The sequence below is a fragment of the Rhinichthys klamathensis genome, unplaced genomic scaffold (assembly GCF_029890125.1).
Source record: "Rhinichthys klamathensis goyatoka isolate OS25496 unplaced genomic scaffold, OSU_Roscu_1.1 h1tg000376l_1, whole genome shotgun sequence".
Classification (NCBI taxonomy): domain Eukaryota; kingdom Metazoa; phylum Chordata; class Actinopteri; order Cypriniformes; family Leuciscidae; genus Rhinichthys; species Rhinichthys klamathensis.
Window position 1 is genome coordinate 343,728 of NW_026606883.1, and position 20,193 is coordinate 363,920.

Genomic DNA, 20,193 nt, shown 5'->3' on the forward strand with positions numbered 1-20,193 from the left:
CACATTTCTCTCTCATTTTTCTCTCTTACCCTTTTCTTTTATTATTTCTTCTCACCCTTTACCTTCATTGCCTTTCTTGTTTCTGCAAGACCTGCCGTCTTTTATCCACCTCTTCTCCAACCTGCATCTGTAAAATAACAAAATAATATAGTTGATTGACTAGGACTGCCTAGGATTGTTTCTCTCTTCTGCTGAACACAAAAGAAGATATTTTAAAGAATGTTGTTAATCAGACAATTGACAGCTCAACCATTGACTTCCATAGTGGGGGAAAAAAAACTATGGAAGTCAGTGGGTGCTGTCAACTGTCTGGTTAACAGCATTCTTTAAAATATCTTCTTTTGTGTAAAAAAACAGAGGATAAATTGTGTCCCAAACAGTCAGGATGAGGAAGAACCTGAATTTAAAGTTTAGCTGTTTATGTTTGTTTGCCACATTTATATACATTAGAACTGATCTGCGGTCACAACTTGAAATGTGACTCATCCAGTCAGAAACTTTTTTTGTCAATATAATATTAAATCTTTAAAAAAAAGAGAAAATGACTTTATTTTGTATTTTTTTTAATTGACTGGATTATCCAAAATTGGTATTAACACAAGGGTGTTTACCGTCAACTATTTTTTTTAAATCCTGCAAAAATAACTGTTTTGCAAGATATCATCACTGTGACTCATATTGTGATACATTCATACCACCCACCATTAGTTGTAACCTACAATAGCTTCATATACCCAAAATAAAAATCTTAACCCACAATAGCTGCTCATCATGTGTCAAATACACACTATAAAATTATGTATATTGAACCAGTTGAAATTAGTTTTTTTTCCCTCTTCTTCATCTTCTCACTAGGCACTGCTTCACACACAGAATAAACTTCGTTCTCTGGTACCTAATTTCACCTTCAACCTGGGATTCTCTGGCAAGTTTTTTCATACAGGTATGATAAAGTTATTACACGAGTTAAACAGGTCAAATCTATCTCCACCTCCACACATGTCTCTTTCTGGTCTTGCTCTTCAGGGACAGATGAGGAAGATGAGGGTGACGACACGCTGCTCCGACACCGGCAGGAGTTCTGGTGGTTCCCGCACATGTGGAGCCACATGCAACCTCATCTCTTCCACAACGTCAGCGTGCTCGCAGAACAGATGAGACTTAATAGACAGTTTGCACAGGTCGGAATCTGCCCTGATACAGTACATGCCAAATAATATGTTGTTGAATTCTTGATTCTGATCGGTTTATATACAGTATATTCCACAAGAATTTGTTTGATTTTGCATGGCTCCAAAGTAATCCCAGGTTGTGTCTCTTTTAGGAGCATGGGATCCCCACAGATATGGGTTACGCTGTAGCCCCCCATCACTCAGGAGTTTACCCTGTGCACAGTCAGCTTTATGATGCCTGGAAGAGTGTATGGGGCATCAAGGTGACCAGCACAGAGGAGTATCCTCATCTCAGGCCTGCCCGCTACCGTAGGGGATTCATACACAACGGCATTCAGGTAGGAACCCAAGTTCGCCTGACTCAATCAAACATGTTTCTCAGGGAGCGTTTACATAAGATGCTTGGTTGCATCTAGCAAAACAACTAGACTGAATGCAACAGCGCTACATTTTTTTTTACTTGATGCCAAAGACGTCTGAATGTGTATGACTTCAACAGTCTCATGATAGCTGCCTAACAGCTGACACTGTCAACAAGGGCAGGTATTAATGTGTCAATCATAAACTATGAACGAGTTTTGATTTTGGGGATGGTGGCACACCTTAACTCAGAGAAAATGGGCTTGGTATCTTTCCCTGCAGTCAGGGCCGCATTAAGAGCTCACTGGGCCCCGGGGCTATGGGTTACTGCAGGGCCCCCCACCACTACAGGTCACCAACTACATGAGCTAAATGTTCTATCATTATACGAGTCATTTTATCAATCTATGATATACTTCACAGTTAAGTTATATTACTTTTAAAACGATTTTTTATCATATCAAAATTTAATGGCACTAACATTTCATAATTCTTGTGACCAATTTCAATATCACAAAAAATAATAGTAACTTAAGAAAAGAATCTCAAGCTTACCGATGACAAGAGTAACAACAATTAACAATAGAACAAAGGCATATAAGAAATCGACCTTGAAAAACTTAAAGCACTGAATAATATTATATTGTATAAAGTAATCAAATATACAATACATAGTTTTCACTATAAATTCAACATTCATTCTTATTAATTTTACAAAAGTGATTCATTCAAGGGCAGTAAATTACTTTCTTTCTGATGTTTGATTAACATTATGGACACAAATGGCGACAGCAGCTTTATTAGCAGCTACTGTCACTTTAAGACCTCAGGGTCGGAACTCAAGTGCGCTGTGCAAAACCGCCTCAAGTTCACCATCATTTAAAATAATTTGTATCCAAACCACAATGATTAAAAACGCGTTTAATTTATAAACTTACATCATGATGTCTTAGCAAAATTTACATATTTCTACCGGATATATTATCGCCAGCCCTTTAGGCGAATATAGAGTTTGATCAAACACAAAAAGCAAGATCAAACATCCATCAAGTTAATAATCAAACTTACCGAAAATTTGTGGGGTCGACGATGACGCTGTGTTTTAAAAAATAGTCTAGACTCTAGAATGAAGTGAAGGGTGGAGGCGATTTATTGGTTGATGCGTATAGCTATATTCTAATAAGGCGCAGGCACTCCAGGCAGCCATCTATAGGCCTATGTGCAGCAGCAGGTCGATCGTTCACAAGTTAAATATAGAATAAATGTATTATGTTAAAATAAACGTGACGTTTCATTTCACCATGCCCTGTCCTGCTGCCCACGGGGGTTTGATTGACAGGCGGCCTGGCCAATCATAACGCCGAATATGCAATTTTGTCAGACAACAAAGCTGTCAGTAGATGAACGTCGGTGGACTTGAACTTTAAAACGGTATTGTTTAAATTATTTAAATTACAATATTTGAAAGTTGAGACTTTGTTTCATATCAACAGTAAGCTGCTCTGAACTCTCTCTCGTAGTCAATTGTGTAACGTTAGTCTTTACCCCGCGATGTATTTTTCACTGCGTGAGTGAGAACATGATGTGCGTGACTCGTGAGAGCCGCCTGGCTTGTCACACAGTAACTAAAAAAGGCGGGTCTTTGCGAACGGTCACTATAATATTAATGATTCCATGATAATGCATGGAATATTCGGCAAAGCGCTACTAAATAACAGGGCTAATTTGTGGGGGGCGTTGCGTGGTAAGGCTTTGGCAATCAGATGGCTAGTAGTATCTGCTCCACAGCCAATCAAGGGCCCCCTCCTTGCTCGGGCCCCGGGGCTTTAGCCCCGCCTAGCCCTATTGTTAATGCGGCCGTGCCTGCAGTGTAATACCTTTTTTTTTTTAAATAGTGCTAACACATTAAGGTGCAGTAGGTGTCATAAACTAACAACAATACTTTTACTGCATGTATTAATCAAAATTAATGCATATTCCTAAACACTGAAGTTTGAAATAACATTTTTGTATTGTTTTTGTAAGAAGTCACTTATGCTCACCAAGGCTGTATTTATTTGGTAATACAGTAAAAACAGTAGTATTGTGAAATATTATTATAACACTACAATTTAAATTAACTGTTAATTTTTTATTTTAATATATTATTTTAAAATATAATTTATTTTTGTGATTAAAAAACTGGCGGAATGGCTTCAGCTTGCCATGTCACCTGATGCTTTAGAAATCATTGTAATATCCTAATTTGGTGCACAATTATTAATAATGGTGGTTCTTATTATCAATGTTTAAAACTGTTTTTGCTGCTTAATATTTTTTGTGGAAACGTGATACTTTTTAGAATAGAAAGTTCAATGCTTCAACAGCATTTATTGAAATATAAATATTTTGTAACATTATAAATGTCTTTACTATCACTTCTGATCTATTTAATACGTCTTTTCTGTATAAAAGTATTAGGGTATTATGATTTTCACAAATTTCACTTTTTCTTTTTTAAAATACAATTTTAGTTTCAAAATAATGAACAAACATAAGGTAACAATGAACAATATTCTATTTTTAAATGAACATTAACCTAGATTAATAATGCTGTTAAAATTGTTCATTTTTAGTACCTGATACCTAATGCATTAACTAATATTACCAATTCAAGCCTTATTGTAATGTTACAAACGTATTTTTTTAATATAAGAAATTATTTCCCAAGATTGCTCTTATTTCTGTTAGTGTAATTTGACTTTACTAAGTTGTGTGTGGTTTTGTGTATCAGGTTCTCCCCCGGCAGACATGTGGGCTTTTCACACACACCATCTTCTATAAAGATTATCCAGGAGGCCCTCAGGAGCTGGACAAAAGCATCCGTGGCGGAGAGCTGTTTCTTACAGTGCTGCTCAATCCGGTTAGTGTCACACCCACAAAGACACAAAATAATTATGCAATATGACAAACGTTTGTTTTTTGACCCACTTGTTCCCGTCCTCTCCCATGGGTAGGTTAGTATATTCATGACTCACCTGTCAAACTACGGCAACGACCGGCTGGGCCTGTACACCTTTGAGTCGTTGGTGAGGTTTGTGCAGTGCTGGACTCACCTGCGCCTGCAGACTCTTCCTCCTGTCAGACTCGCTCACAAATACTTCCAGATTTTCCCTGATGAGAGAGACCCCTTGTGGCAGGTTTGTGCACTTACATTTTCATGGTTATTAATGAATCTCTTATTAGTGGGTGAATGTCACGGAGGCTGTCAACTGTGCCAAAGACATCATATTTCACCCCAAAATCAGTAGTAAAGTGAGCAAAATAAAAAAAATATATACAGCTTTATTTTATAAATTGTAATATCTAATTTTAAATTATTGTTGTTTCACATGGTTCTAAAAATAAAGTGGCTGTTTGGATTTAAATAGTCAAATCCAAACAGCTTTTTTTTTGCAGGGCATATAAGCATATTAGTGCTTTGCTAAGTTTTTGTATATGTAATATATGTGTTTTATTATTATATTTATGTATATTCTATATACTGTATATATGTGTGTGTGTTTGTTTGTGTGTGTGTGTCTGTGCATGTGTATATACAGTGTGCTTATAATTAAGACAATACGTTAAAATAATGTGGTAAGAAATACCAGTTTGCAATATAAAGCAGCATAACAAGCTGTTTTGTACAGCTAAAAATAACTGGAAGCAAATCACACTGGAAGACGCCAGACACATTAAAATTACAAATGGCAGTGCCCTCGCTTACCTGAAAAATAAGGTGGATATGCATACATAAATGGGTGTGTGTACAGTATATATATACACACATATAGTATTTAACAAAAAACTACTATGTTAGATGCGATTTGACAACACACACACACACACACACACACACACACACACACACACACACACACACACACACACACACATAAATATATATATATATAATCTCGAGTACCTGTACCAGTACCTGTGGATCCTCTGTTAAAGACCCTTGAATTAAAATGCTGTTTACATAATGAACAGGGACATTTACAGTACTTGTTACAAGGGATTTGTATTAGTCTCATATTAATTTATGCTCACATTATACTTACAAAAACTCCCCCTGATAAACAGAACCCATGTCATGACAAGAGACACAAAGACATCTGGTCCAAAGAGAAGACCTGTGACAGACTGCCCAAGTTTCTAGTGGTCGGCCCTCAGAAGACCGGTAACACAAAACATCAAAATCTTTTCTTTCTTTTTTTTTTTGGTTAGAAATTAATTCCATTTTGAACATAGATGTGAGGTTGTTTGCAGTAACAGAAGCATGAACCCGTGTTGTTTGTCTTTTGAAGTCTTTTAATTTAAACCATAAGAAACTAAATTACAATTCAGCGATTAGCCAGGCTTTATGATGTAGAACACATTTGGCATACAAGGCACAGAATGTTTCCAAGAAATGTGATTCATATTTGACTAAAACAGCTTGATGCGGCACTGTATTCTGGTGTCATGATCTTTCCGCAGGAACTACCGCACTGCACTCGTTTCTTGCCCTTCATCCTGCCATTACCAGCAGCTTCCCCAGCACCGTCACCTTTGAGGAGGTGCAGTTCTTCAGCGGACCAAACTATCAGCGAGGCATTGACTGGTAACCATGGAAACTCCATCCATGCCTCATGCTCTTTGTTTCATGTGCAAAGCTTCACTCACATCACACTGACAAAACTCCTTTTTGGATTAAATGTGTCCTACATGTTATATTTTAGTGAGTATATTGTGCCTCAGGAATCATGACTATTGCTATTAATGCTCATATGTTGGGTAAAGAATTAAATGTATGTCACTGGTTGAGAAAACATGCTATTACTTTTCAAAGTCAGCAGACATGTGGTTTTGCATGGTAGACAAAAAAAAAAAAAAACGGTCAAATGAGTTCTGTAAACTTATGTCGATTTGGACCACCTAGGAATGCCTTAGCAAACACTCAGAACACCAAACAAACAACAGACAATGCATCAAAATAAACAACATAATTATTCCCCTCTTAATATTTTATTGGTATAGGATTTGACGTTTGCTTTATTGTGCAGGCTAATTCTGTCCCTGTGTCTTGTCTCAGGTATATGGATTTTTTCCCTGTACCCTCAAATGTGAGCACAGACTTCCTGTTTGAGAAGAGCGCAAACTATTTTGACACTGAAACTGCCCCGAAGAGAGCATCTGCGCTGTTACCAAGAGCCAAAATCATCTCTATACTCATCAACCCTGCTGACCGGGCGTATTCCTGGTATCAGGTGCGTTTGTGTATACAAGAAACCAGAGGATCAAGGTTTAGCTGGTTAATTAGCATGACTCGGTTAGCCCCTGCTGGTAGATGTCATGACTACACCGTCTGATGTAAAATTGTCATTTATTTCCATTGGAAATGGAAACATTTCTGTCTGATGCCTTCGGAGGACCCATTCCAAGGTAGGAAGGCATCAAGGCACGTCTGAAAGTTGCAGTTGGTGGTCAGTTTGTGTAAATATATACGTTTTTGACCAACGTTTTCAAAAGTCTGTCCAAAATCACCTTCATGTGCAAACGCTGCCTGCAAAGTCTTTGCCTGATAAGGCAGCGAGGCAACAAGTCAGATGCCTAAGCTTTCGGACACAGCCGTTCATTTCTTGTGTCTCTAGAGTCATTAGTCACATGACATTTAAGGTTTAGATGATTGGTTAAAAAAACACCTTGCAACAGAACTTAATGCCCATAAGGAAAGATGGTGGATTCCAAATCACATGCAACTGCAAGTGAGACAAATGGGAATGATAAAGGCCCCATATATATATATATATATATATATATATATGTATATACACTCACCTAAAGGATTATTAGGAACACCTGTTCAATTTCTCATTAATGCAATTATCTAATCAACCAATCACATGGCAGTTGCTTCAATGCATTTAGGGGTGTGGTCCTGGTCAAGACAATCTCCTGAACTCCAAACTGAATGTCAGAATGGGAAAGAAAGGTGATTTAAGCAATTTTGAACGTGGCATGGTTGTTGGTGCCAGACGGGCCGGTCTGAGTATTTCACAATCTGCTCAGTTACTGGGATTTTCACGCACAGCCATTTCTAAGGTTTACAAAGAATGGTGTGAAAAGGGAAAAGCATCCAGTATGCGGCAGTCCTGTGGGCGAAAATGCATTGTTGATGCTAGAGGTCAGAGGAGAATGGGCTGACTGATTCAAGCTGACAGAAGAGCAACTTTGACTGAAATAACCACTTGTTACAACCGAGGTATGCAGCAAAGCATTTATGAAGCCACAACATGCACGACCTTGAGGCGGATGGGCTACAACAGCAGAAGACCTCACCGGGGACCACTCATCTCCACTACAAATAGGGAAAAGAGGCTACAATTTGCAAGAGCTCACCAAAATTGGACAGTTGAAGACTGGAAAAATGTTGCCTGGTCTGATGAGTCTCGATTTCTGTTGGGACATTCAGATGGTAGAGTCAGAATTTGGCGTAAACAGAATGAGAATATGGATCCATCATGCCTTGTTACCACTGTGCAGGCTGGTGGTGGTGGTGTAATGGTGTGGGGGATGTTTTCTTGGCACACTTTAGGCCCCTTAGTGCCAATTGGGCATCGTTTAATTGCCACGGCCTACCTGAGCATTGTTTCTGACCATGTCCATCCCTTTATGGCCACCATGTACCCATCCTCTGATGGCTACTTCCAGCAGGATAATGCACCATGTCACAAAGCTCGAATCATTTCAAATTGGTTTCTTGAACATGACAATGAGTTCACTGTACTAAAATGGCCCCCACAGTCACCAGATCTCAACCCAATAGAGCATCTTTGGGATGTGGTGGAACGGGAGCTTCGTGCCCTGGATGTGCATCCCACAAATCTCCATCAACTGCAAGATGCTATCCTATCAATATGGGCCAACATTTCTAAAGAATGCTTTTAGCACCTTGTTGAATCAATGCCACATAGAATTAAGGCAGTTCTGAAGGCGAAAGGGGGTCAAACACAGTATTAGTATGGTGTTCCTAATAATCCTTTAGGTGAGTGTATTAGGAGCAGTGAGTAGTGAACACACACTGCAAACCGTGGACACACAGGGGTTAGGTGCCTTGCTCAAGGGCACCTCAGTCGTGACTCGTGGGTATTGAGGGTAGCACAGAAGAGAGGACTGTTCATTCACATTCCTGCCGGGATTAAGATTGGAACTGGCAACCTTTGGGTTACAAGTCAGACTCTCTAACCATTAGGCCACGACTGACCCCTGTAATAACATGAACACACTGGAGAGCTGCCCTTATAGTACAAAAAATATTTACTAATCGAAAGCAACACTGACTTTGTGTTTAATACTGTAAAGCGGTTCACTAACAGTATACCATAGGTCACGTTATTTCAAACTTTTTTTTTTACCCCTAAGCGAAGAACGAAAAAGCGTTTCGCCGTGAGTATATCAGGGCCTTAATAGAGAACGTTTTCCAGATATTATAGACATCCTCCAGTGACACATCCGAAGAAAACTACAACTGTTTCCAACTGCTGTCACTCTCTCTCTAGCATCAGAGGGCTCATCAGGATCCTGTGGCTCTAAACTACACGTTTCAGGAGGTGATCTCCGCTGGGCCGTCCTGTCCCGCAGCTCTGCTGTCTCTGCACCGGCGCTGTCTTCAGCCTGGAGCCTACAGCAGTCATCTGGAGCGCTGGGTACATCACTACCAGCCCAGTCAGGTGTGTGTGTGTGTGCACGCACGCCAACAGCTGACTTCTAGTTTAACCACTATTAACCTAGCCAGGTGTGAACACAAAAGATTTACCTCTTATAAGAACTCTTTTCATCTTAGTCAGCAGTTATGTCATCATGCTATGATGTAACTATCCTTCTTTTCAGTTCTGGATGTCAATTGTGTTCAAAACATGTGTAAATAGATAATATACTAGCAGCTAAAACACACAACACTGGTTCAGCTGGATACTGTGTGTCACTGCACAGCACCCATAAAAGCTGTTCACCTAAGTTTACATGCATATCTTTTTTCATCTTAATTAATGAAAAATATAAAAAATGTAAAAAGAAAATTGTACACAATTTATATCGATAAGATATTTTTGAGCTTGGCATAACTAGAAAAATATATGTTACATTTACATTCAAAAGTTTGGAGTTGGTAAGATTTTTTATTGTTTTTGAAAGAAGTATCTTATGCTCACTAAGGCTGTATTTATTTGTTAGAAAATACAGTAAAACAGGACAGTAATGAAAACAATTTAAATATTATTAGAGATAAAAATAACTGTTTTCTGTTTTAATAAACTTTCAAATGTAATTTATTCCTGTGGTGGCAAAGCTAGATTTTCAGCAACCATTATTTTAGTCTTCAGTGTCACATGATCCTTCATGAAACAGTTAATATTTGTAATAATTTTTTTCAGAATTTTTTGGTAAATGTTAAGTTCGGAGGGAAAAAATAGAAACTTAATCAATGAATGAACGTATTAATTTCTTCTTAGAAAAAAAAAAAAAATCTTACTGACCCCAAACTGTATTAATAAAATCTAGAAATGATTTCAATGAAAGAATCTTAATGCGTGTTTTGTCTTATTTTAAGTTGTTTTGTCTTATTTTAATCTTGAGACCCCCTGGTTGAGAATCACTGTTCATTTATAAGTGTATTACTGTAAACTGTGTTAAATTATAAACATGAATGAAAACTACTCGGTTACTATCGTAACCTCAGTTCCCTGAGAGAGGGAACGAGTATTGCGTAGCTATACGCAGTGGGGAAACTCCTTTTCCTCGATTTACTGAAACCTATATGTAAAACGCATTTGCAGCTGCACAGCCAGCACACTGAGCGTCTGGCACGCTCATAGGCTGTGCTGCCGCAACTGCACAACCAATGGCGCGGGCGACTCTGACCTGCAGCCAATGAGCTAGCTCAACGTCAGAGCCCGTCAAGGGGGTGTGGCTTAGCCTATAAAAAACCCCCGAATTCGCCATTATAGCAGGTTTAAACGACTGAAGCGACAACTTCACCAGTTACTAAATGCGGCCGGCTACGCAATAGTCGTTCCCTCTCTCAGGGAACTGAGGTTACGATAGTAACCGAGTAGTTCCCTTTCGAACGGTCACTTCGTATTGCGTAGCTATACGCAGTGGGGACGCCCTGTAAAACGCCGCACCCTTAGTAACTGGTTGCACTGCAACTCAGGCCCCCTGAGCTAACAGAACAAGCCAGAACCCAATAAATAAATATATATATAACAGACCAGACACTGTCAGGCCTGAATAATATATAAGAGTCAGTAACAACCAACAGAATATGCTAACAAACCCCGACACTGTCGGGATTATTAGTACAATTCATAACCGGCCTAAGCGGGTTTTATATATCTATGTATGTGATTATGCACAGTAATTTTTTGTAGACAAGACCAGACAGCATCGAGTCTTAATCATACTGAAAGAACCTTCGCCTGCAGGGAAGGCACCTCCATATTATAGAACTTCATAAATGTGGAAGGCGAGGACCAGCCGGCCGCATCACAAATATCTTGAATGGGAAACCCAGATGACCACGCCCATGACGAGGCCATGCCTTTAGTCGAATGGGCCCTGACACCTATAGGGCAAACCTGACCCACTGAAGTATAAGCCATAGAAATGGCATCCACTATCCATCTAGACAGTCTTTGCTTGGTAACTGGACCACCCTTAGATCGGCCACCAAAGCAGACAAACAGCTGTTCTGACTGTCTAAAAGACGCAGAACGCTCCAGATAGACTCTCAGCGCCCTAACAGGGCAGAGAAGATTAACCTCCCCATCCTCAGCAGAAGGGGGAAGGGCTAATAGCGTGATAACTTGCGCTCTAAACGGCGTTGAGAGCACCTTGGGTACGTAACCATGCCTGGGTTTGAGAATGACTCTGGAGTCATCCGCTCCAAACTCCAAACATGCCGGACTCACAGAAAGGGCCTGCAGATCTCCCACTCGCTTGATAGATGCCAATGCCAACAGGAGAGCAGTCTTAAGCGAGAGTGGTTTTAGATCCACCGACCGGAGCGGTTCAAAAGGCGGCCCCTTCAGGGCCCTGAGGACCGTGGAGAGCTCCCAGGGAGGTACCGATGGGGGCCTGGAGGGGTTAATTCTCCTAGCGCCCTTCAGAAATCTTACCACCAGGTCATTTCTTCCCAGTGATTGACCAGCCCCCAACGCATGATGCGCTGCGATGGCTGCCACATAAACTTTGAGCGTGGACGGGGTGCGGCCCGCGTCCAGTAGCTCCTGCAGGAAGGAGAGTACCACCGATACCTCACATGACTCTGGGTCAACTCGATTTTTCGAGCACCAGCTGGAAAAACCCGACCACTTCAAAGCATAAAGACGCCTAGTAGACGGGGCCCTTGCTTCAGAGATAGTGCTTAAGACCTTGTCAGGAAGGCCCCCGGGTACCCGTTTAGGGGCCACACATGGAGGGCCCATAAATCGGGTCGGGGGTGCCATATCGTCCCTTTGGCCTGTGTGAGGAGGTCCCTCCTCATTGGAACGGGCCAGGGGACCGTGTCTGACAGCTGAACCAGCTCCGGAAACCATGGTCTGGATTTCCAGAGAGGAGCCACCAGAAGGACTGGGCATCCGCTCTCCCTGACCCGTTCGATGACTTGTGGGACCATCGAGATGGGGGGGAAAGCATAAAGGGGGTGGTTGGGCCAGGGATGGGCCAGCACGTCCCTGTTCTTCGAGAAAAACACCCTGCAGTGGGTGTTGGCTCTCGAGGCGAAAAGGTCGATTTCGGCCTCGCCGAATCTCTCCCATATCAGACTGACCGTCTGAGGGTTCAGAGACCACTCGCTTAGGGGAGTGTTGCCCCGTGAGAGCATATCCGCGCCCAGATTTTGGACGCCCGGGATGTGCGCTGCTCTCAGGGAGCTCAGGTTGGCCTGTGCCCATAGGAGGAGGTCCCTCGCCATAGCATGCAGGTTGCCCGACCTGATGCCACCCTGGCGATTTATGTAGGCCACCACTGACATGTTGTCCGTACGGACCAGGACATGGTGACCCCTGAGGTTTAACAGAAATGCTTTCAGGGCCAAACCAACTGCTTTCATTTCCAGACAGTTGATATGTAAGCTCTGCTCCGTGCTCGACCAGAGGCCGGAGGCATGCCTGCCCTCGTGCAGCGCTCCCCAACCCAGGTTGGATGCGTCTGTAAAAACCACCTTCCTCCTGGAAACTACCCCCATGGTCACCCCCTCGCGGTACCAGTCCTGAGCCCGCCAGGGAATCAGTGTTCTTAAACACCCGTGATTCACCATAATGCGCAGGCTGCCTGACTGCCATGCATGGGTTGGCACACGGCGTTTCAGCCAGTGCTGCAGCGGGCGCATGCGCAGTAATCCCATGTGGAGTACTGATGATGCGGCTGCCATTAGACCAAGCAGTTTCTGAAACCTCTTCAGAGGCGCGCGCTCGCGCGCCCTGAATGCGGCTGCCAGTGTCTGCACAGATAGCGCGCGCTCTTGAGTGAGCCGCGCTTTCATTGTCACCGAGTCCAAAACCGTGCCCAGAAAGACCACAGTCTGGCTGGGGTTCAGTTCGCTTTTGGCAACATTGATTGTGAGACCCAGGCATTTTAAATGGCCGAGAATCAAATCCCTGTGAATTATTAGTTCGTCTCTCGACTGCGCTAGCACCAGCCAGTCGTCGAGATAATTCAGCACACGCACTCCCTGGCTTTTTAGCGGGGAGAGCGCTGCATCCATACATTTCGTGAATGTACGGGGTGCCAGACACAGACCGAACGGCAGAACGGTGTATTGATATGCCCTCCCCTCGAAGGCGAATCTCAAGAATGGCCTGTGACGAGGGTCGATCTGAATATGAAAGTATGCATCTTTCAGATCCATTGAAACAAACCAATCCCCCGGGCGAACTTGCGCGAGAATTTGTTTGAGTGTTAACATTCTGAAAGGCCGTCTCATGAGAGCCCTGTTCAAACGTCTCAGATCTAGAATGGGTCTGAGCCCGCCGTCTTTCTTTGGAATTAGAAAATAGCGGCTGTAAAACCCCGAATACATTAGCTCGGGAAGGACTGACTCTATCGCTCCTTTTGCTAATAAATTCTGAACTTCGGTGCGAAGCACGTGACCCACGCCGCTTCTCACCGATGTCTCGATAACCGCCTGGAATTTCGGGGGTCTGCGAGCGAATTGGAGCGAGTAGCCTCGCTTTATAGTGTTTATGACCCAACTCGACACACCAGGGATGGCTTGCCAGGCCAACGGCCGTGTGGCTAGGGCTTGACACACTGAATGGGGGGGACCGCCTAACATAGGGGGACTTGATACCCTTACACTGTGATTTGTGCACATACTGAGTGTTTGACTGATTATACCGGTTTTTGCCCGGGGGGATTTCAGTCTTACAACAGGGCGGGGGCCGCCTAGTGAAGGGGGACCGTGAACCCGTGTGATGTGATTGTGAAACATACTCTTTTTGTGCTTTATTTGGGTCGCCGTGAAAACGGCGTTTGTTTGCAAAGACGCGCTCACTGCTGCGGGCCTGTTTACAATAATAAAATCCCCAGCCGCCTGAACTGAACAGGGAGCTGTGGGAAGTTTTGCCGGTTTTTTCGAGGGTGGTCCGGCTAGCACGAGACACGAGCCCTCTCTCTTTCCTCTCCGTGCTAGGACGACTTCGGAGGCACCTGGTCGGCCGCGGCGCTGGGTCGAGGGCCTTGACGCCTGGGGAGCGGGTAGCGCTTCGCGGGCCTTGGCTGGCGTTGGCTATCAGCCGCAGGGCGGGGCTGAGAGGCCTGTTTCACCGGCTTGGCTGGATGAGGCGAAGGCGGCGGCTTGGGCTTGCTGGTCGCGGAGCTCGAACGTTTTGGCAAGAAGTGTCGCATGGCCTGGGACGCTTTCTGTGCCTCTGTGTACCTCTCCGAGAATCCTTTCACCGCCGGGCCGAAGAGCCCGGAGCTGGACACCGGGGCGTCGAGAAACCTCGTTCTGTCGGCGTCCTTAATCTCGGTGAGGTTAAGCCAAAGATGGCGCTCGAGCACGACCAAGCTCGCCATGTTTCTTCCGATGGCCTGTGCTGTAGCCTTAGTAGCACGCAGCGCTAAGTCTGTAGCACTCCTCAGGTCTCGAAAGGTCTCCGGGTCCGGGCCAGTCTCGTCCATGGACCGGAGGAGTTTGGCCTGGTAGACCTGCAACACGGCCATCGTGTGCAGGGCCGATGCAGCCTGACCGGAGGCGGAGTACGCGCGTCCAGCGAGGGCTGAGGTGTTTCGGCAGGGGTTTGTTGGGATGAGCGGCTCGCCAGCTAGCTGCAGTGCTCGGGCAAAGATGAGCTGCCACGGCCTCTTCGAGGGGCGGCAAAGACTCATAACCCTTTTCCGCTGCGCCATCCACGGAGGAGAGCGTCGCGGAAAATGCAGATCCCACACGTGCTGAGTATGGAGCGCGCCAGGCCTTGGTTAGCTCCTCGTGGACCTCGGGGAAAAATGGCGCCGGTTTGTGACGCGGGGCCTGCTGGCGCCCCTCCAGAAACCATCCATCCAGCCGACTACGAGGCGGCTCCTCGGGCGAGGCCCACTCTAGCTCGAGGTCCGCGACGGCCTTCGTCAGGATCCGAAGCATTTCGGCGTCGGAGTTTGTCCTGGTCGCTAATCCACTGGCCACAGATTGAGAAGCGGAGACGGGGTCGAGAGAGCCCGGCCATTCGTCCTCAGAAGCGGCGATGGATATGCTGTCGTCGCGCTCGAGAGATCCGCCAAAGGAGACGAGGCCCGCCACGTGTGGGGGGGGGGGGGCGCTGGTCTCCTGTGAACAGGACCGGTGAAGGCGTTTGAGTCGGAGAAAGTGAAGCACGCGGGGACGCGGCCGGCGTGCGTTCACCAATCTCCATACCCTCCGGTTGCCGTTGGCTGCGACGCTTCTTCTTCCTCGGAATGGGAAGCGTGGTTGAAGCGGCATCGCCGTCTCGAGAGAGAGCTAGCCGATTGCGCAGCACGGAGATAGGCATGCAGTCGCAGGCCGCACATCCGCCGACAGAGAGTGCATTCTCCGCGTGGTCGACACCCAAGCAGGAAACGCAGCTCTCGTGTTGGTCTGCCTCGTGCAGACGGCCTCCGCACGTGGCGCAGGATGAACGAGGCATTCTGAAACAAACACAATAATAGAAAGGATATAGGATGTCGCCGGATAGCCACAGGTGAGACGGCGTCAGGAGACGACGGCTTGCAGGCGAAGTCTGCTGAAGAGAAGCTCGCTCAGGCTGAAAGGCTTGTTCGACGGCGAATTCACAGTAAAAGGCTCAGGGACATGTATACTGTCGCTGAAGGAGTAAAATCTGCTATAATGGCGAATTCGGGGGTCTTTTATAGGCTAAGCCACACCCCCTTGACGGGCTCTGACGTTGAGCTAGCTCATTGGCTGCAGGTCAGAGTCGCCCGCGCCATTGGTTGTGCAGTTGCGGCAGCACAGCCTATGAGCGTGCCAGACGCTCAGTGTGCTGGCTGTGCAGCTGCAAATGCGTTTTACATATAGGTTTCAGTAAATCGAGGAAAAGGAGTTTCCCCACTGCGTATAGCTACGCAATACGAAGTGACCGTTCGAAAGGGAACTGGAGTTGTCAGCAGCTTTACATTTCTGTTGAGAAATAACCTAGATTATTCACACAAACAAGTAATGAATGCATGCACACACATTTGAGTCTTCAGTGAACCTGCACTCGTTCAAAACCATCTCATAGCGTTCCTGAGCAGAAGTGTTGAGCTGCGATGTGTGTGTGATGTGTGTTTTATCCTGTGAACAGCTGTTGATCGTGGATGGTGTGCAGCTGCGCTCCAGTCCTGCTCAGATGATGGATGGGATTCAGAAGTTCCTGGGAGTCACACCGTACTACAACTACACACAGGCTCTGACGTACGAGCTCTCCTTATTACACACCTTCTCACTGGAGTCCAAGAGCGAGCGCTTAATAAAACTATATTTATTACAAAACTGATACAGTAGTTCCAGTCCTGAATGCTAATTTGTCACATTTTAATTAAAGGTACACTATGTAACTTTTGGCCATTTAGTGGATAAAAAACAAAACTGCATGCTTTTTGCGGAAGAACATTGTTCTGGCTGTGCTGATGAATATGGTTATCATACTGTGTATAAAACATTCGCTACTAGGCTTAGAGATATATCCGGTTTAGATGGAAAGGATCTCAAGCTGACCTTATGTATTAAGGTTTTTACATTATATTTATAACAGTAATAGATTTTTATTTATTGCTGAAGTCTAGGAATGCATGTACATTAATGTTTATTTTCAAAAGTCTTACTATAGGAAAAGTAACCCTCTCTCTGCTCTCTGTTGAAAGGTTTGACGAGAGTAAAGGTTTCTGGTGTCAGAAACTGGAGGCAGGACGCACTCGCTGTCTGGGAAAGAGCAAAGGAAGGAAATATCCAGACATGAGCCTGGAGGTACGGCTCACTTCTCAATGTTAGAGCTCCAGATATGGAGATAAGATACTCTAACTGAACAGAAATAGACATCGCATTTCAATTATAGCCAGTGAAGTTTATTTAGTCCTGTTTTCCTCTAGAGTTCAGCAGCACAGTTGAGAAAGCTGATCGAACAGAATGTATAAGATCCACTTTGAGGGTGTAGAAAGAGTCGGTTAGAAATCAAGTCAGTATAGAGCTGAGATAAATTGAGATAAAGACATCGAAAGTTAAATTTATCATGCTATAATGATGACTAATGTCAACTATGATCTCATAATTATGATTTACCAAAGTTTTTTTTTTTAAATGGCACCAAATTTTCATGCCATATTTAAGATTTTATATCAAGTTTGACTTTTTGTCAATTTACACCTTTTATCTCATAATTATGAATTAGTATGCCATAATTTCGACCTTTTGTCAATTTTGACTGTCATAGTTGACTTAGTATCTCATCTTTTTTTACTTTTTATGCCATAATTGTCTTTATAATTTTCAGTCATAGACTTGGTGTCTCATAATTTTTTACTTTATCTCATAATTAAGATTCATAATTATGATTTTATCTCATTATTGAGAGAGTCAGTCGACATACAGTACTGTAAGTCAATTATAAGATAATAAATCATAACAAAAAAGACAAAATGATGACTCACAATTTTGAGATTTTCAAAATTGACATAAAAAGCCAAAATTATGACAGTCAAAATTGAGATAGTCAATTATGATGCTGTCATAATGTTGGCTTTTTTTCTTACTGTAATTTTGACTTACAGTATGTCAAATGACTCGTGTCACAATTATGATTTTATCTCATGATTATGACTTAGTATCTTATAATTTTGAATTTTTATGTCATAATTATGATTTACCAAAGCATGATTTTTTTATTCTTACGTGATGGAAATGGGCTTCCATATATATATATATATATATATATATATATATATATATATATATATATATATATATATATATATATATATATATATATATATATATATATATATATATATATATTTGTGTGTAACTCTCATTTTGTTTTCTTCCCATCACTCCAGTCAAGGACGTTTCTGTCAGAGTATTACCGCGAGCAGAACGTGGAGTTACTCAGGATGTTTAAACGTCTGGGTCAGCCACTGCCCGTTTGGCTCAGAGACGAACTGCACAACGCCAGCTGGAGCTGATAAGAACCTTCATGAGGAGAACCACAGCAGAACCCTGCTCCACATAGGAGAACTCAGGGCCCGTGTGCGGCAGGAGCCAAAAGAGGACTGACCCCTCTCGCCCTCCTTACTCCGCACAGGCTCTGACCGAGGAGACGGCCCGATCACGCTGTCAGTCTGAATGAAGCCCTCAGAGTCAGAGTTGCCCTCAACCTCGTTATGGGAACTTGTAGTAGACCTTTATGGATTCACAGATATGGAAATGGAAGTGACCTGATTGGACGGCTTTAAAAAGACTTCTAGAGCGTTTTAAAATCCATTGTGAACATGCTGTTTTGAAATGCAAATATACCGTAGTCTTCTAGGAAGAGAGGGAATTGCACAGAACCTCTAGAAGATTGGGAACATTTTGTGGAAATACCCATGAAAGGGAGGGACTATGAGAGGATTATTTAAATGTTATTCTCAAAAGTCTTTAACTCTGCCAAGCAGAGAAGTATTTAAATGTGCATCATAAATTTCAGCCATCTTGCTGCCTTTAAAAAAAACAAAAAAACAGTTACCGTTAAGTGATTTCTGTTTGAGGTCAACAAACATTGTGCAGCCCAAGGAGCTAAGAAGAGAAGTACAGTATGCTGCAGACTTTTGCCAATGAGTGAATGTGAATTTTGTGTATGTGTAGCAACAGTTGGGTACATAAAAAAATGAATTCACAGTAACGTGATCCCATGTTTGGTGTTCAGTTTAAGTACACACATATTGGGAAATGAAGGCACAGAATGGAGACGGGGCATCTCGGTTTCCTCCTCTTTAAAGAGTAAAATAAGCTGAACTGGAGATGAGAGGTGAGTATCTTATCTCTGTTCCTGCAGTCTGCTTTATCAGATGAGAGGAAGAATAGAAAAAGTTTGATTAATCACCGCCCAGAAACAAGAGACTCGCCCTCTATTTGAGAGATTGGGGGCCCAGCTGCTCGACTGCAGGAAACAAAGCCCTTAAATAAGACTTGCTCAGGTCCGCTGGGAGCCGCCACAGACAGCACACTGCGTGCTGGAGGGTAGAGGAAGGAAAATAAATGGTGTGAACTAAAGTGCCTATGCATCTGACTGCAGGCCCACGCTATTGATGCAGCTTATGCTGCTTACTGAAGTATTACTTTTCCTAGCATATCTTTACAGCTGGACACGTACAAAAACTATATTCACAGCATATTAAACATGGACATGTATGATACGGTTGTTGGTTCATGAAGCACTGTTGCCTCATGAAGTCAACAACCAGAATATTTTACTAGGAATGGGCAACTTGAGATGCAAATGCTTCTTTCAAAACTAAATAATTGCTTTTCATTCATTAACCAGCATAACACTACTGGATTAAAGGTGCATTCAGTGGGTGCTTCTCAATAAGGCTGCATTCTGGTGAGGCTTGTTAAAGTTGCTATCTATAGTCTTTTCCCCTATTGTGAGGTACGGTTTCTCGGACAAGAAAAATGTAGGGCGGGACTTTTGTCCATCGGGAATTGATTGGATCGTTGCGGTTTGCTATTGCTGTGATCTCATTGGAGTGACCGTTTGTCCCGCACTCGAGCCAGTTGACACGTCATCAGAGAAGAGATGACGCTGCTCAGTTAAGGTTTTTGATGAAAGATTACGAGGGCACATCATGAATAAAAAAATTGCACGGATTAATCATTTATAACAATTCCATAAAAAATAAGAATAGTCCATTTTGATTTTATGGTGACTAGATGAGTTGATCTAGTAAGTGCACACGGTAGGTTTCGCCCACGTGGTCACAGCACGATAATACTATTCAAATAAAATACTTTTTACATGAACTTTTACTTTGCATTTACTGACTATAATGACAAAATGTGTGGTGTCGATTTACATTACAGACAGTTAGCATTAAGTGATTCATTTACAACAATAGAAAAAAAATGCCTTCTCTGAAATCATTTTCGTCTTGCATTCCATAAAGA

The 20,193-nt window shown here is 43.2% G+C and overlaps 1 protein-coding gene across 3 annotated transcripts in view; it reads left to right on the forward strand.

Moving 5' to 3' along the window:
- Positions 1-18,928, forward strand: part of ndst2b (N-deacetylase/N-sulfotransferase (heparan glucosaminyl) 2b) — a 79,405-nt gene extending 60,477 nt beyond the window's left edge. For all 3 annotated transcript variants that reach the window (XM_056233691.1, XM_056233692.1, XM_056233693.1), the window contains exons 3-14: positions 856-943; positions 1,027-1,181; positions 1,325-1,510; positions 4,306-4,434; positions 4,529-4,711; positions 5,640-5,736; positions 6,036-6,159; positions 6,631-6,805; positions 9,098-9,268; positions 16,358-16,467; positions 16,917-17,019; positions 18,105-18,928. In XM_056233691.1, the coding sequence (XP_056089666.1) occupies positions 856-943; positions 1,027-1,181; positions 1,325-1,510; positions 4,306-4,434; positions 4,529-4,711; positions 5,640-5,736; positions 6,036-6,159; positions 6,631-6,805; positions 9,098-9,268; positions 16,358-16,467; positions 16,917-17,019; positions 18,105-18,230 (1,647 nt within the window). In that variant the 3' untranslated portion in view covers positions 18,231-18,928. The remainder of the gene's footprint in view (positions 1-855; positions 944-1,026; positions 1,182-1,324; positions 1,511-4,305; positions 4,435-4,528; positions 4,712-5,639; positions 5,737-6,035; positions 6,160-6,630; positions 6,806-9,097; positions 9,269-16,357; positions 16,468-16,916; positions 17,020-18,104) is intronic.
- The last annotated feature ends 1,265 nt before the right edge of the window (positions 18,929-20,193 follow it).